This window comes from Eucalyptus grandis, chromosome 4 (genome assembly GCF_016545825.1).
Source record: "Eucalyptus grandis isolate ANBG69807.140 chromosome 4, ASM1654582v1, whole genome shotgun sequence".
Lineage (NCBI taxonomy): Eukaryota > Viridiplantae > Streptophyta > Magnoliopsida > Myrtales > Myrtaceae > Eucalyptus > Eucalyptus grandis.
The window spans coordinates 24547230-24565692 of record NC_052615.1 but is presented as its reverse complement, the minus strand read 5'-3'; the positions used below and the strand labels follow the sequence as shown (position 1 = coordinate 24565692).

The 18463-nt window shown below is 39.9% G+C and overlaps 2 protein-coding genes across 2 annotated transcripts; one reads left to right on the top strand and one right to left on the bottom strand.

Moving 5' to 3' along the window:
* Positions 1-2738: 2738 nt before the first annotated feature.
* On the top strand, positions 2739-11566 carry LOC104444547 (light-mediated development protein DET1). Its single transcript, XM_010058248.3, has 11 exons — positions 2739-3184; positions 4355-4779; positions 4885-5113; positions 6063-6230; positions 7523-7591; positions 7704-7760; positions 8261-8347; positions 8431-8589; positions 8951-9046; positions 10915-11014; positions 11214-11566. Exons 1-11 carry the CDS (start codon positions 3113-3115, stop codon positions 11357-11359), a joined length of 1608 nt encoding a protein of 535 aa, XP_010056550.2. The 5' UTR covers positions 2739-3112; the 3' UTR covers positions 11360-11566.
* Positions 11567-12037: 471 nt separating this feature from the next.
* Positions 12038-17093, bottom strand: LOC104444546 (non-specific phospholipase C3). The gene is made up of 4 exons (XM_010058247.3): positions 16316-17093; positions 13707-14116; positions 13451-13627; positions 12038-12532 (listed from the first exon to the last, which is right to left on the bottom strand). The coding sequence occupies exons 1-4, from the start codon at positions 16954-16956 to the stop codon at positions 12198-12200; spliced, it is 1563 nt and encodes a 520-aa protein (XP_010056549.2). The 5' UTR covers positions 16957-17093; the 3' UTR covers positions 12038-12197.
* Positions 17094-18463: the final 1370 nt, after the last annotated feature.

Genomic DNA, 18463 nt, shown 5'->3' with positions numbered 1-18463 from the left:
AAAAAAAAAACTCATTTTTATTATTTTTTATAAGAAAAAGTATTGTTAAAACATTTTTATGCAATACAAATTTTTAAAAATTTTTATTTAATTGGAAATTATTATTATTATTTTAAAATATTTTAAAAAATTCAAATTTTTGATTATTTTTATTTTTAAAATTATATTTGTTATAATTTTTATTTTTTAAAATATATTTTTATTTTCTCTTTTCTTTTTTTCTTCTTTTTTGGTCGGCCACCCAGGCCACGACGATGGTTGGCGACCGGCCATAGGCGAGATCAAGCTTGTCGGTGTGTAGGCGAGGCTCAATCTCGCCGATCCATGCGAGGCCGAGGCCCCACCTAATGTCGGCGAGCTCGGCGAGGCTCGAGCCTCGCCGGTCGTCATCCGGTGAGACTCGAGCTCGGCGGCATTGAGCGAGGCTCAATCTCATCGATTTGGCAAGGCCTCGGCCTCACCCAATGTCGGCGAGCTCAAGCCTCACCGGTTGTCGGCGAGGCCGAGCCTCGTCGAATCTAGTGAGACTTGAGCTTGCCAGCATCGGGTGAGGCTCGATTTCGTCAATCTGACAAGGCCGAGGCCCCACCCGACGCCGATGAGCTCGAGCCTCGCCTCGCTTGTCGCCGTCCGCTAGCTAAGGAAGGAAGAAAAAAAGAAGTAAGAAAAAAAAAAAATTGAAATATGAAAAATAATTATAATATCGATTTTTTATAAGAAAAACATTTTTATAAAGTAAAAAAAGGCCATGGGTTTAAAATTTAACATGGGTTTCCGAATAACCCATTTAATCCCATTTCTTTTTATATTTTACTTTCTCAGACCCATTTCTTATTCATATTTAACTTTCACTTAACTCATTTTTTATCCATATTTAACTTTCACTTAACCCATTTTTGATCCATATTTAACTTTCACTTGACTCATTTCTGACCCATATTTAATTTTCACTTGATCCATATATAACCAATTTAACTAAAAATGGGTCACAATATGGGTTTATGACCCATTTCGCCATCTCTCGTGTATGTGTGTGGCTGACTTGGGATCGAAAATCCTAATACCACATGGGTGATTGGTCAATCGGAAACAACCAACCCATGACACATGAGTGCAAGGTCAAATGATGAATGTAGACATTTGAAATTAATGGAACACCTTTTGAATATGAGATAGCATTGTAGGCAGTTATGGGAGATAGTCATTTGTGTCTCTCGATTCATAGACAAAGACAGTTTTAAGTGACTATTAGTATTTTCTCAACATGATTCAATATTAGTATCTTAATTTTCGGTATCATTTCTCATACTAGTAAATGTTGGATTGATTGCATGAAATATGTGTTTTGATGTTTTATGTAATAGGCCATAATAAACTTCCTTAATTGGATTCATACTTTCTTGATTATTATCATTAGTGGTTGCCCCCAATTATCATTTTCATCTCTTTTGTGCCGTGCAATTTGATTCATCAACTCATGAGATCGGAGAGAGTGAGGTCTTGAAGATAATGATGATAACACATGATGACTCTTCGCAAGATGGCACTTATGCTTAAACATGAATCCCCCCAAACCCTTTTTATCGTGTCATCATTTTTTTCATTTAGTTCTTTGTTATATATTAAACTTAGGGATTGCCATTAATTTAGGGTTGATTATGATCCAAGTAAGGTGCAAAAGCTCACCTTACTTTTTGTGAGCCAAAGATTCGTGGGTCTAGGGGTTGATGACGCGAGATACCTTTTTGTTTGATGCTCAATTTGGTACTTTCTTTTTTCCTTTTATATGTAAACATTTCTTGGAATCTTTTCGTCACGGTTCATCCTTAAGACATGCATCCAAGTGTCCATCTATCGTTATTCACTCAGATAAGAAATTAATTCAAATAATCGTAACACAAGTAAAGCGCGGGTAAAAGCAAGATTTTGAGCCATGTTGAGCAAAATTAAGCCCCGCCCTTATTATTACACCCCGAACAAGGCTCTTGTGAGCGATAAATAGAAAATCTAGTGATTTTAAATACGCATAGTCATTTGATGACCGTAAAAAATGCATAAATTAGTTTTACCAATCATATTTATTTCAAATTAATTTTATTTAAAAAATTTTTTTAAATTACACTCGTGAACATGATGGATTAATACTATAAAAAGTACTAAACTAGAAATTTATCATAAATTAATATTTTGATCACAAAAACCCTAAAACCAATATATGTACAACAGCCTTTTCCCTCTTTAATTTCTGTTAAGTTTTGCAAACTCATCATGAGATGAGGAGAGCCATAGGAGCCAGGGATCAACATGCACCTAAATCCATCTTAACTTGGCTTTGATGCTAATCTAAAAGGGACACATCGTCAAAAGACGTCTTGTGAGTTGAGGAGAGACACAACATTATCAAGTAGGTCAGAGGGCTTCTCCCAAATGATGCGGCCCTGTCTTGCATAGCAGCGGACAGGAATCATCATACACTGATTTTTTGTGATCGATTTGTTTTCGGCAAGAAAATTAAAATCCGAATTTCCTCTTTTCTTTCCTCTCAATTTTTTTTTTTTTGGCCTTTTTTTTTTTTTTTGGGAGTCCCACGTCTCCTCATGTGGCATCGTTATCACCACGCCGTGAAGTCCCCTCCAGTCCCGAATGTGTGAGCTCGCGCCCTGCCAAGTGTTCCCCCTCCGACCTCCCATGGCCGCTCCTCGCCTTCCTCAACGCCGCGCTGCATCGATGACGAAGCACAAGCGGCAGATATCTCCCTGACCCAGAAGCGCCGAGCTCGCCAAGTTCCCAAATTGACCTCTCCCCCGCCTCTCTCGCTCCCGCCCCCTTCTCCTTCGCCTTCTGGGTCCCTCTCGGAGGCGGGAAAAGATCGAGTTCCGGGCCCGTTTCGACCCGTTTCGAGCTCCGTCCGGAATGCGGGGCCCGCCCGGAATGCCCGCCGCCGCCGCCGCGACTCGGCCGTCGAGCGGGGGAGGCGCCGGCAGCTGTTGATTCGGGTCGGTTTTTCTTTTCTTTTGGGTTCGCCGCGCTGCTTGTCGCCGCTCCGCGTTGATTTGGAGGGCGGCGGGCTCGTGCGGAACGCTCGGCACGGTGCTCGGCCGTTTCGGGTGGGATGTTTAGGAGCAGCAACGTGGCTGCGAGGATTTTCGAGCGGCAGATTCGGACTCCTGCTCCCGGCACCAGCGTACTCCTCTCCTCCTCTGTGCTTTTTTTCTTTTTTTCCCGTAGCAATTCGATCTTCGTTGTTGCTGCTGCTGCTTATGCTTGTTCGTCTGTGTTGGGGACCTTCCGGTTTGGGCCGAATTCCGAGTTTTATTTACTTAGTCTTACTCGCTGAACTGAAATTCGGGGCTACTTCTTCGAATGATGTGGTGCAAAGTTCTATCTTTACTTAAATGAAGAAATGAAGGAGGAATTGCTTCGTTTGAATCTCGGGAACTTGGAAACATTCGGTCACTGTCAGTTCAATGAAAGTGAGCTGGATACACGCTGAACTGTCGCACCGGACTATATATCGACAGTCTTTGACTTCGACTTTGGAATAGTAAAAAATTGTATGACTTCTCGCTCTTGTCATTGCACGGTCGGTTTGCACAATCAACGCTAAATAGAGCAGAAACTGTCGGGAGAAGTGTACTTTATCCGATATTATATCCACATGGTGCATGGGAGTTTGGTTCTTCCACAAATTTTATTGTGTGCGGCTCGATTTAGTAAAGTAATGCTTCAATTTAGTCGACTAACAAACTTGTTGGAGTTGGATGTTGTGGTAATGAAAGTTCATGTGCATTCTTTTAGAGCGGAAGAAAATAAAAAATCGAATAACCTTGGTGTACTGGATGTGAGTGGTTCTGCATGATGGTGGGAGAATGGGGAGAAAGAAAGTAAAGATGTTAAAATTTTACATTAGTGACTGTTATATGAGTTTCATTGGCCTATGTGCTATTTTGGATATACAAGATCATAATAATATGTGAGAGCATTAGCGGAATGGAAATAACCGAACTTCCTCAGATTAGAAGCTTTCCTTCCATGGCATAGTAATTACACAATATATGATGATCAGGGTGCTTGTAGCATGCATGCTCTTTTTGGTTGTCCATGTAGCATATCATAAGATGTATTCTAGTCTCTGGAACAAGCAGTAGACAGATAAACAATTTATATAAGATATTTGGCGTGATGTAATGAATATGTTGGATAGTTGCAGCAACAATCACTCTGGACATGGCAAATTTTACTAATTGTGCCAGTAAGATGAATGTTTTGTCCTTTCTGGAGCCATAATTGGGCCATTGACATGAAATGCATGTGGTTGCGTCAAGATGAGACTGATCAGATCTGCACCTTGCAGGTTCACCGTGCTAGACTATTTTATGAGAATATGGTCCCAAGCCACACTATATATGATGTTGAATGTCCAGATTATTCATTCCGAAAATTCACTGAAGATGGTCGTTATCTCATAAGTTTCAGCCGGAATAATCAAGATTTGATAGTATATAGACCACGATGGTTGTCATTCTGTTGCAAAGAAGAGAACTGCATGCATGATCTCCCCCAGAAAGCAAAAAAATTTGAGAGCTTTTTCACTGAGCTGTACACTGTCTCACTTGCTTCTGGCAACGAGCAAATATGCAAAGACTGCTTTCTTTACTTGGAGAGCAATCAGTTCGGGGTCTTTGTTACTTCTACTGCTCTACTTCATGATGCACCTTCATCTGGGGAAGCTGTCCCTGGGATCCCCTCAATAGATAAGATAACTTTTCACCTCTTACGGTGGGTTCTTTAAAATATGAAGTCTCTGGTATCAAACCTTGCAAAGCTTTGCTAAATGAAGTCCATTAATTTGCTTTCTTTGGTGGATTTTTTTGGTCCCGTTAGACTTGAAGATGGAGATGTACTGGATAAGAAGGTTTTTCACAATGATTTTATTACCTTCAACCATAACGTGGGAGTCTTCTTGTATGATGATCTACTGGCTATTGTTTCTCTTCGCTTTCAAACAATCCACATACTACAAATTCGAGACTCTGGGAACCTAGTTGATGTACGAGCTATTGGAACATTCTGTCGTGAAGATGATGAACTTTTCCTCAATTCCAATGCCCAGGCAAGTGGACTTCTCGATTTTTTGTTTATGGTCTGCATGGGTTGCATCTCTTTATTTTATTAACCTTAAACCAGTCTGCTTCAAGGAGAAATAGATGGTTACCAGCGTAGTAGAACAGTTACTTCTTGCCATAAGAGATGTGACTGTCACTAACAAGCTTGTGACCTCAATATACTCAGTAGGATGGACTGCATCTTAAAACTATATTCTTTGTCGGAATATTGTGAGCATATCATTTTACAAAATCAAATTTGTGAGATTACCAATGTGGTTATGCCCTTGTGGAGTAGTGATCCTCTTACTAAACTAGCTCGTTTGCTTTTGTGGGCCTATGAGATGTTTTTAATGTTCTTTGTTGTTCTAATGAATGTGATATGACCCTGTCAATTGTGTCAAGCCACGGTGGCAAGGAAGTGGGGAAGTCAACAAAGTAGGCAGTACATCTTTATTTGTTAGCAATTCTACTCTTTAATGTTCTTTCTGATAGATAAAACTTTATTGAAACTCAAAGGTAAGAGGGAACCTGCTAGTTAATTGTAAAAAACTGTCCTGCGTTTCTAATGGAGTTCTCCTTTTTCGTGCTATGGCTAAGTGGCTAAAGGAATGTGATCCATATGGATGTATGGTCTTTTTAGTCATCTCTTCTTGTATATCTTTATGCTAGTGAGTCCACTGGTCATGGTCTCTTTGGTCTGTGGTCTTTTTGGAGACTATCAAGGAAACTTGTCATTAGATTACTTTATCCTGATGAGGTCCTGTTACAATTGCGTAAAAGATGATATGGTTTGCTGTTTTGAAATTATGAGTATCTGAATTCTGAACTTACTCAATCTTGGTTGCTTTTCAATTCCAAGGCTGTTCCCTATTTGGTTTGTTTTGTTCCATTTTTTTGGTCTTGTTTGTCATCTAAGGTTTTAGTCTCAACTAATGATATTACTGTTGATGGCAGTATATGCCAGTTTCTGACCAAAGTCAACTTCACTCAGAGAATCATGTGGAGACTTGTGCGCATCAAAATCAGCTTTATCAAAACAGTTCTTTTTTAAGTGGCATCAAGCAACGCTTGCTGTCATTTATTTTCCGAGCAATATGGAATGAAGAATCTGATGATGCCCAGGTTAGTTCCTGGATTTGTTTTCTGATCATTAGCTAGCTTACCATACTGCTTTTGGGATATGGCAGTTGTTCATTCATTTGGCAGGTGGCATATCCATAGCAATTGCATTAAAAAGCTTTTTAGATCTTGTCTATGCTGATCACTTGCCATTGAGGCGCTAGCCCATTAATCCATCATGGCACTGCCTGGTTGCAGTCAAAAGCTGCAAGAGCTGCACTAAACATACCTGCTGCAGCCTTGTTATGCTTGTCAAAGTGGTCCAGAAACCATTTAGATTACTAGCACATAGAGCACAAGTCGATATGAATCGAACTTTCTTTAATGATTACGTGTGTCAATGTTTACTAGGTGGTGGTATCTATCCAAGACAAGCAATATAATGCAATTTGTAAGCACTTTTAAGTTCTAAAATGGTTTTATTTGGAGTATCCCAACCCTTGCCGGCAGCAATATTCTTGTATCTATTGTATCTTGTGTCTCTTGCAATCCAAGGACATCTAATTGTCACAATGGGGAGCGGTTCTTTGTTTAGGTTGTATCGATAGGAGACAAAGCTAGCTCCTTTGCCAGATATAAAGATAAAAACTAGAAAATGAAGGCAAGGGCTCTGATTGGTTTCTTTCCTCCAATCCTATATGAGAGCCCAAAATATCCATCCATACCATATATCTCTGTATAGCCCCACTCTCTGTCACAAGCTATAGTCACATGCCACGTTCCTCCTAAACACTTAACTGATGCTGCATAGGGTGAGAGGCAATAATTTGTCGATCATTTGGCATCCATAGTGGAAAGCACAGCAAACTGTCTTGCAAGACTATATTAAACCGAGAATCAAAGATATCCATATGAAATATTATAATTGAGCTACCTTGGGATTAGATGTAAAAAATACTGAATTAAAAAGATGTTGGAATTTTTGGAAAGGAAACGCACCGTATCTAGTCCATTCAGCTGATGAATTCTGTATAGTTCTGAATTCAAGAGCTTGAAGGAAGCTCTTTTCATTTATCACTAGCATCTTGAGGGAGTCATAGGAAAATCCAAAATTTAATAGTGGAATCTTTATAATCAAAACTTAATTCGAGCATATGTTGTCAGTAGTGAACACAGTTTGCTATCTTTCTCAATTTCCTGACATCTTTCTAATAGAAGCAATCTTTCTCAATTTCCCGATGTCTTTCTAATAGAAGTAATTGCTTAAATACTACTAGAAGGGGCTCATCATAGATCTTTGATATCAAGATACTATGATAATTCCTTGTTTTAATGAACTTTTTTTCTTGGTTCAGAGAGTTCAATCCCTGAAGAAGAAATTTTATTTCCATTTCCAAGATTATGTTGACTTGATAATCTTGAAGGTAAGATATGAAGTTTTCACAGGATGATTTTACTACATCCCTTTGCCTTGGTCCAGATGGACATTGCTTTTGTGTCTGTCTTAATTCTAACTCTTAAATATTCTTTCGGCAGGTACAGTTTTTGGACAGGCACCATTTGCTAATGAAGTTTGGGAGTGTGGATGGAGTGGTAGGTGTCACTTTTTTTAAACCTACTCTGGCACCTCTTATAGTAAGGTTTGTTGCGTAATAAATCCAAGACTATGATCATGGTAGAGATACTAATCACAATGCCTGGTCCCTACTGGCCTTCAAGCTGAAAATGAGGTAAAGATAGGGTTACGTGTCAAGCTGGAAACAAGGGGAAAATTAAAGTGTTACATGGATACCACCTTGTGATGCATTTGGATTAAAGAACCCATATGGAGCCCAAAAACTGTTCTTGCTTAAGGTTCCTCTGTGCTAGTTCAGAAACAAATTAGATGAGACACTGATTATGCTCAATGAGTGCAGCTCCTATTAATTCAATGTCAGATGGTGCAATTGGCTTCACTGATCCTGGCTTATTGTATTGTAAACTTTGAAGTTTTTTCATTTTAAGATTCTAATCTTTCCTTCTCTTAATTGGAGAAAGTATTTTGTAATACAAAAGATATAGGACTAGATCTCCTGACTTCTTTTCATTTTAAGCTTTCGGTGTCAAGAAACGCTGATCAACAGCCTGCATTCTTTGCTGTTTATAACATGGAGACAACTGAAATTGTTGCCTTTTATCAGGTACTATTTGTCTCAAAGCTTGCCACACTTTCCATTGTACTATTGGGACTTATTTGCTGATGGATTCAATTTTCCATTTGTAGAATTCAGCAGAGGAGCTTTATCTCTTCTTTGAGATGTTCTGTGATCATTTTCACCCTCACTCAAAAAATTCACCACACATGAATTTCATTTCTTCTCATTCGAACAACATCCACGCTTTTGAGCAATTAAGAGGCATTAAAAAGAAACCAAACTTTCAGGTTAGTCATCTGAGCTGGTGCATGGTTAATGATAATAATTTATATTTCCTGTGGGTCATCTCAAGTTTTATTTTCTTGTAAAGCCTTGAATGGAAATGATTCTAAATTGGATACATTTACAATATGTTCATCCTCATAGTGCTTCTCTTGACCAATAAAGTAAGAATAAAGATTCAGTAAACCTGGAACCCTCATCAATGCTTCAGCTAGGAGCTAATTTTTTGGAATTTCTAATGTTTTATCGAGTAACTTCAATAAATTTGAAATCCATTTTTCCAAGAAAGAATTTATTAGTGTTGATTTTCATCAACAAAGAAAAAATACACTGAAATCTAATAAAAGTGCAACATTCATCTTGCAGTTTTTGAAGAAGATGCTGGGTTCTCTACCTTTCAGCTGTCAGTCACAAAATCCTTCTCCCTATTTTGACCAGTCACTCTTCCGGTATGACGAAAAGGTTTGTCTTGGATGCTTCTCTAAATTTATAGCCCTACTACATGCATGTCTTGTTCCATGTGTGCAAAGCAATTCAATCTTGCACTTTGAGGCTGGCTTTTGACAAATTTGCAAACCATCAAAATTTTGAGGTCTAGCTTCACCAGTGAGCATGGAAGCTCTAGATGTTCGAATTTGCATTTCAAAAATGCACAAGCTCAACCCACTTTCAGTGCTGAGAATTCGTATTGGGTGACTTTGGGCAGAGGATCTCTTGGACTGTAGAGTTGCTTGTTCAATTTTGGCCTGTGGAGTTGCTTGATTTTAAGGTTTTGCACTTTGTTCTTTTTTTGGGTTCTGAAGGACTAATTGTTGTATAGTGCTTGATGCTGAAGTCTGTGGGTCTTCAAAGTTTTCTTGCCAACAAACACACATTAAAATAAGAAGACTGAGTACACTGCATTCCTAGTGTATGAAGCTAACCTTGGTTTTACACATGCGGAAGCAAATCATCGATGATGGATCCTTTTAACTTTGAGTAATTGCCAGGAGTTATCCATTAGATAGCTTTCAGGGAACATAGAAAAAAGCTGCACCTGTCATTTGCTAAGCATGTGTCCGAGGAAGTCAGCAATGGGAAAATGTTGCAAGATTTTTGCCTACAATAGTTGGTTACACAGAAAACTCTATGCAACTTTGATACCATCTTTCCATTTATCTGAACACTTCGCCGTAGTCTTGGGTACTTTTAACTCTGTCCACCTCTAGCTTTGATCATTACCAAGAAATTTTAAGCCATAGAAAATCAAAGGAAATCTGAGAACCAATGATGGGAAGACCTGGCTACAAGTTAGAATAAATGTAAGAATGTCAAGGTTATTCCTAGATGTGGATCGTGGAATTGTGTCACATCCTTTTCAATGCCTGGTTTTGTTTCCTCTTTTGAAAAGCAAGATCATATCAGAGTTTGTCAATTTTTGCTCACAGTTTCCATCTAAGATACGGAACTGTTACAGATACATTAAAAGAAATGAAAATTATCCTTGTCCACGATTAAAATGTTTCCTTCAGTTAAAGACATAATGTTACTGGTGTTGATCAATTTTTGAAATGCAGCAATCCCAAATGCCTAATAAAAACTGCACACTAAAGCTTGAGCACCCAAGATAATTGATGTCAGAAATGAAGAAAGAAACATAAATAGGTTAGTGTTGATGAGTATAAAAAGACTTTTAAGCACTGACTATTCAAAGTTCACGTCCAACTTTTGACTGATTGAGTAGTTACTTCGTTTTGGAGTATGTTTTATAGCGTATATAGAGACTTTCACATGCTCTCAGTTCACTGATAACTTGCTTGAGCTTTCTCGAGTTTCCAGTAGTAAGTCCTTACACTAATAAGTTCAGTTTGGCATGATTGCATCCAAGTGATGAGAAACAATAAATAAAAGTACTTTGGCACAAAAGTGAAGGCACTTGAATCAAATAAGTTTCACAATTCATCCTCCACGGTTGGTTTTGATGTTGAAGGGTTCGACATGGATATATCCTTGATCACTTCTGCTTCCTAATTTATTTTTTTTTTTAATTCTGTTATTGCATCAATTGGTGGCATCGGTTCAGCTATTTCAACTTAATTCATCCTGTTTATTACACATACTGAAGCTGCAGCAAGGATCTTAAGTCATCTATATTCTAAGTTTTTTTTCTACTCTTTTCTTTCTGGTGAGGAGTTGATGCATTCGCATATTTGTCTATTAATCTATTCGAGAGTGGTTTTTCTCTTCAAGGACGGTTTACTCTCCATTCTTGGTTTTCTTACAATTGATGTCATATGTTATAAGATTAGACTGGAAGGTTGTCTACTGGTCTGATTCTCCTTTTCTTGCAGTTGATCTCTGCAACTGATCGGCCCAGGCCATCAACTGACCATCCTATCAAGTTCACTACAAGAAGGGAACAATACGCACACAAGTTCAAGATTAAATCAGGTGAACTCTTTTGACTACGTTAGACATTTAAGTTGGTCATAATCAAGGTAGCAAGGGTTTCACCATCCGCATGTTTCATCGTTTGCAAGGTTTAATGATGGTTGTTGTTCCAACTCATTTTCTTGATTGTGATATTTCATTTTTCTTACACTTAAGATTAGAGAAGCAAGTGATTGAAATCGACATGGCTTTTGACTAGGTCCGGAGGCCGGGAGCACGGATGGTCGGGCTAAAAAGATATCGTCTTTCCTCTTCCATCCATTTTTGCCCCTCACTCTCTCCATACAGCAGACGCCCATCTCACAGCCATCACAGCCATCCATTAACATTCACTTCCGTAAATGAGGTTTGGTGATATCACTTTGCGGCATTTTTCGCTAGTAATAGTCTTGTAAATGTATTACAAAGATAGTAAAGTTTTACATGGGTTATAATTGTACATTTGGTGCCAGGGGCCCTTGGTGAAATCGTAAAATTAGGGTAGATCTTTCGTAGTCATACGTCTCCAATAAATTGCAATTATATTTCCCGAGAACAATGCTAGGTTATACTTAGACTCGTCTCATGTGCATCCAGATGACGATCGGTTAGTCGATGTGCCTATGACTCTAAGGTTTGTGTTGAGTTCTTGATGGATTCGAGCGACCTGATTGAAAAAAATCGAAAGGATACAAATGCTTTAATACCATGAAGATGATCAAGGCTGCAATTAAGGTTGAGCGTCGCATCTTATGTGAATAACTTGCCAAAATTGGGGAAATTGTCCCATCAGTTCTAAATTTTCTAATTTTGTCAATTTAGTTAAATTTTCGTGCGGAATTTGGATATAGTCTTTTCAGTTAATTTTCATTGTAAATTATTGATATGGTGGTGTGTCATTTAGGACGATTAGTGATAATTGGATAGTGGCAAAATTAAAAAGTTTATGACAGTAAATTTAGGATTAATTGGAAAAAAATTTATGCGGAAATTGAGTTCAATGAGCAGGTTTGCAAGAGTGAGATAATATGATGGAGGGTGAATAACATGTTAATACGACCTATTCTTAATCTTAAGCATAGGTAGATTTAGAAATCAATGAACTTAAAAGAATTCATACAATGATGAGACAAAACCTTGTATTTATTTAACCACAATAAATAGGTTGTACGCAGCACTTGGAGAAAAGCATAGATGACGAGCGTCAATGATCACAAATCACACAAGAAAACAACCTCTGGAAAAAACTTCCGGATGCCGGCCGAGTCGATTCCTCGGCTTGGCTGTCCACGCCGGCATCGTTCGAGCCATTCTCGGAGGCTCCTTCGCATTCGCGACAGAACATTTCGAAAGCTGATTCGACGTACTTCGCGGCTTCGACCACCGTCATGTTCTCCACCAGCTTGTGCGGATAGATGTCCTTCTTATGGTCCCCGTTCATCGTCGCGGCCAATTGAACCAGCTGTTCCTGAAAGTCGTTGAGCTGTGCTGCCTCTTTTGGCCCTGATTCTCTCAGCTTCGCCGGATCTGGCAAAGTCACTGCAATTTTCATGAAAATGGTATTAGTCTAGATGGAGTTTCACAAGGTCGGCCATCGCCTTTCGCTCAATTGAACAAAACAAATTATCATATGAAAAAGAGTAACAATGAGAACGAACGTAAGAAATCAATGTTAACATGTTGAGATTGTTGGAAAATATGGCTTTGAATTGAGTAGAACAATAAAGACGGATCTTCAGAATACTCAAGTCGAACTTTGAAGCGTGATATCACTTTCTTTAAGGATTTATTTGCCCCATAACATTGCTAATGGTCACCGACAAATATCCTCCAAAATACAACAAAATCTCAAAATGAGAATACTAGATAGCAATTATAATATTTCTCCAGGGTCTTTCTAGGATATAATTTAAAAATTGGCTGCAATTTTTTTTTTTTTCTGAAAGAAGGCTCGGAAATGATCACTCTAGTTCTTCCGAAAATTGACAATCATATATATAAAACAATCTTAAAACACATGTAACTTTTCGTGAAAAATTGCCAAAAAAATGAACAAACACGTCCTTTCGAAAATTGCCTAGTTGAACAAAGGCGTCTATTCATAAGGGGATTAGTGCTAATTAAATCGCGGGTGAGCTAAGTGCTAAGTGCGCCAATTATTCGCACACCCGCATGCGGGTATGGTGGCGGCTAGCCCCACCTAATCATTCCTTTAAGTACACAAAGGAAATCCCATACTTATTAATTAGCTCACTTCCTCCCACTTTTCCTATGTGGAACAAGGAAAATGCACTTAGTTTGTTTTTACAAACAAACCTTCAACAGATATCGCAAAGAGGATTTGACATGCTTTTGGAATGGAGATTAATCTTTAGTTATTACGTTACGCGTGAAATTAGTGTAGCTAACATCTTTATTAGGGACAATACACGTGATGCTTGAGTGGTGCATGTTCACCTGGGCAATCGGTTCTTGGACTGGTCCTGTTCAGGTTCAGGACAACGTCGAAGGTGCCCGCCCACTCGTCGCGCTTCGTTAGGAAACTCGGTAGATTGAAGATCTTCTTGACCGTCGCTGGGATTGAGGAATGCTCGAACTGGGACGTGGGATACGGCCCTGAAGGCTCATGCAACACTGCAAGACAGAGAATGCAACATTGTCAAGGAATGTAACCAAGTAAAATTGACTATGCACATGAAGTTCATGTGCAAACCTGTTCCGGGTTCAATCCAAGGAGAGACCAATATCGCCGGCACTCGGACCCCGAGACGGTCGAAATTGAAGCTGTAAGGAGCAGGCCCGACGATGCCATCCGGGCTCGGGACGCCCTCCACCGGCGTCGGGACATGGTCGTAGAAGCCGCCGTGCTCGTCGTAGACAATCACGAACAGGATCTCGTTCCACTGAGGGCTCGATCTCAACGCCTCGTACACCTCCTTCACGAACTTCTGCCCCTCGGAGATGTCGTGAGACGGGTGGTCGTCGTTACCGGGGATATGAGACAGCTCGAAGTACCTTTGCTCGATCACGGTGTAGTTCGGCAACTTCCCCTCCTTCGCATGTCTCTTGAAATGCAGGTCGAACTGATGGAAATGTTTCAAGTACTTTGGTTTTCTAAGGTTCCTGGAGAAGGAGAAAACCAGTTTTGAATTCGCCTTGGAGGTCCAAATATAAGCTACTAAACATCTTAATCAGAAAGAAGATTAGCAATATTGGCTCCATGATTATTACATATTTTTTGCAACTTGGGAACTTAGCATTAAGTATTCAACTCTAAATTTAGTTATATGAGAAATAGAATTTATGCATGAATGCATGGTGGGTCCACTATAATGACGGTTTTGAATTTCAATTAAGATAATCAAACTCCACTAATTCTTATGTTTGAACAAAGGAAAAAGAAAAAAACCTTTTTTTTAATCATTCCATGCTCATATTATATTTTTGAATAGCTAGATATATTCAAACCTCTCGGCTTGCATTATAAAATGACTCGAAACGTGTCATTAAGCCAACGTTTTAACCTTAATAAATCAATAATTAGTGTCAAAGGACTCTATTATATGTCAAGGGAAAAAGGACATAGTTAGTGAGGACCACCAGCATACTTGATAGGGTTTTAACGACCAACTCCACTCAAATTAAAGAGACATAAGCAGTGATGAAAAGCAAAATGCCAAAGGATAGGGGGGGTATGATCCGTGGCTAATTATGCCATGTCAAAGCATCATGATCAGACTTGCACCTAATCCTTGCTTACCAAAATTAAAAAAGCAAAGCACGTCGCCGCCACTCTGTCAGAAGGAACATGGCCCCAAATCTAACTGGATCTAAGAAGTGGAGGTGATGTCCGTGTATGGCCAAAGAAAAGGTAATTTCTAATTTTAAAAAAATGTGGAAGTTGAGATGAACTCTCATTGATTAATCCAAAGATAATGGTCTGGAGATCATGTTACTTGATCCTTTCTTTTTCCTAGGATTGCGGGGCAATGCACCTGCCTGGAGATATATGATATGTCACCCCTCTTTCTTCTTTTTTCTTTTAAGCTGAAAATAGCTGGAATGCCATTTTCAATTGCGCAGCTCTTGCTGACTACCCTCCTTGCATTTCAGAAACCTGTACTTTGCATCTCTCCCTACCTAAAAGACCTTCATGATTTTGGGTGGATCTACATTCAAACTCCTCTCTCTCTCTCTCTCTCTCCCCTCTTGCATGTTGGTTGAGCCACATCCATCCAATGACTCAATGCCACCCGGGCAGCGACCACGCAGCCCGAACTCCCTTGCCGCCGCTCGCCGACCTTCTCCCTGCACCTCCATCTCCATCTATGGCAGCTTGATCAGAGCTCGCGACCCCGGGAGCCTCTACAACATATCACGCTGAGTTTCTGCAGCTCAGCTTGGCCACCACAACATACTGTGGCAACGCCAATCTCATCCTCCCCGAGCCCCCACGCAGCATGGCAATGACGGGTTCGAACGGGCCCTAATAGTATAGGGGAAATTGGCGCTCTCTTTTGGTCGTCCCTACACACGTGACAATTAACTATGCAATTCCATTTTTGCCCCTTCAAAAGACCCATCTAATTAATATATGACTCCCTTCAGCTGAAGCATGTGACCCACGAGGACAAGATCAACTTTGGATCCGACATTGACAACACCCTAAAGCAACGACACAGCAAAATCCAAAGTTTCCATGCTCAATCCCCCAAGCACCCAACCCCCAAGAAAAAAAAACGCCTTAGTTTTTCTAACCTGAAACGTCACAGCACGTTCTAGATGCAAAAACGACGTGTGAAACCAAGAAAAGCTGGTCAATGAAATCGCGTCAACTTGAATGGATTTGATCGAGAGATATTAGGTGTAAAATCTAAGCAAATAACAACCTCAACGAGCCAACATAGTACATAATATTATCTGTTAGAGAAATATCCGGTGTAGGGCACTTAAAGTTAGGTCAGATCCGATTCTATTTTGTATAAACCAAACCCAAATATTAAAAAAAAAAAAAAAAAGAGCATGTTCTGCTTGGAATCATTCCCCTTCCCGAGATTGCGCCCATGAACACGAATCGAATATTTAGTAAAAGTTTCCAACCAAAACCAATAAAGCAACAATGCAATTAGTCTAACTTTTCAGAGGAATTTAAGGGAAATTCATATTGATTTTCGTAGGACCGACCCACTTTAGATTAACAATAGGTCAAAAGAAAAAGTGAAAATGCCAAACTTTACTTTATAATATTATTGCATTTTATTCTATCGAAAATGGTTTTGTTTTGCCTTTTTTTTCCCCCTTGTTTTCCCGGTTTCATCGTACCTGTAAAAAAGGGTAGATGGAGGGTATGCGTAGTAGATCCCGAAGCTGTGGCCGGCCTCGTGCATGGACTCGAAGACGGTCCTCTGCGGGTACCCTTCGACCAGCTTCTGCGTGTCGTTCCCCATCGCGCCGCACGAGGTCGCCGCGTGCACGTACAGCCTGTTGGGCTGCGTCGACGCCGGGATCGACGCGAACCACCGGTCGCACACGGCGAACTCGGAGGCCAGCTCCTTGTAGACCGGCACGGCCTCCGGCCTGAACCCGTTCATGACGAACTCGGACAGCCCCTGCTGCTTCCGCTCCGCGTTCTGCGCGAACCCTTCCATGGCCGGGAGCAGGTTCTTGGACGGCGAGGTGGCGTCGTCCCACGGCTCGCCGAAGACCTGCTCGTAGATGGCCTGGAAGGAGTGGTCCGGGTCGGGGTCGACGTACACGGCCGAGTTGCCGAAGGTGACGCGGAGCGAGTTGGAGTCGGCGACGGACAAAGGGTTGGACTGAGTGCCGTCGACGCCGTCGATGTCGGGGTTGAGGGACTTCATCCAGCCGAGCATGTGGTCGAAGGAGCGGTTCTCCTGGACCAGAACGACCACCGTCTTGATGGGACATGCCTGAGCGGCGGCGGTGCTGCTCTCGGAGACCATGTTCCGGTCGGGTTTGATCGGTGAGGGACGGTGAAATCCGGTGAGAACAGAAGAGTCTATAGATTGAGAAGAAAGAAGAGGGAGAAGGTAAGGGCCTTATGCAGATGGTTCAGGCTGTCCCTCTTGGGGTTGAAGAAGGTTCTACGAAAGTTAGGTCCATGTGCAAATATTTCACATGTGAAATAATTATAAAATGCTTCGATTGAACTTAGGGATAGATGGGACCCAAAATTTCAAATAATTAAATAAAATTAAATTGTCAATATGAATTGTAGATTGCACTATCTAATTAAAATAACTGTACGACTTGACGATTGTCCTTGTTGAAAGAGGAGTTGTTCAAAAAATTACTAAAAAATTGCTAGACTTGTTGTACTTTTACCATTTCAATCCCAAACCTTTCAATGATTAAGTCTTATACCTTTTCAAATTTTAGTAATTGAGTCCATCAGGGAAATTGCTTATGTGGACCTCGAGCGTCCTATGTAGCTTAGCCGGTGAGGGCCAAGCCCTCAATGGCCATTGCGAGGGCATTGAGCGAGGTCCGCGATGCCCTCGCCTAGAGTCGACAAGGGTCAGCCATTGCATAGAACAAGAAAAAGGTAGAGAAAAATTGGAAAAAACCCAAAAAAAATATTATTAAAAATATCTATGTCAGCATCGGTTTTGCTAGATAGGACTGTCAACATTCATATTAGCGATTTACAGTCAAAATTAGTTAGATGGACTTGATTGGCAAATTGTAAAAAGGTTTAAGACTCAATTGATACAATAAAAATGTTTATAACTTAATTGACAAAAATATGATAAGTTTATGATTTTTTTCGTAATTTTCCTAGAATTCTTCCTGCTTGCGAGAGTACACAGTGAAAGCTCCTCGCCTTATTTGAAAGTAAAGATTGGCAAATATACCAGCTCTCGTTGTCGATTATGGGAAAAAATACCATTTGGCTTCCATAGTTATTTTTCGCACCAAATACACTTACATGATAGTGACACGTGAAGAAATAAGTTAATTGTAGATAAGACGATTTCAAAAGAGATATTGTTTCTTTGAACCGGGATTTTAATTGAATAATTATTTGAAAAAAATTGCACAATTAAATAAATGTTTTTATCACAAACATCCAACACCTGAATAAATCTCTCTCTTTCTCTCTCTTGTTGAACATTAAGTTTCATTGTTTTATCTCTCTTGTTGAACATTAACTTTCATTGTTTCATGTTGTTGAACACATGTCAAATCTATACTCGTGCAATCTTATTACTCTGAACGACGATGGTGTTGGGGATGCCAAACCCAAGTGCACATCCCCAGAAGGCAAAGCCATACCAATCAATGAAGATCTCCGTGTATGCTCATTATTAAAGACAAATTTGGTGGTCAGCATCTGTCTTTTATTTGAAGAAGTCACACATCTACTCTTTGAACGTGTGACTCCTAATATTATTTTGATGATTCATCTTGTTATTTGGAGCTTATTTTATTTTAAAGTTGCATATGATT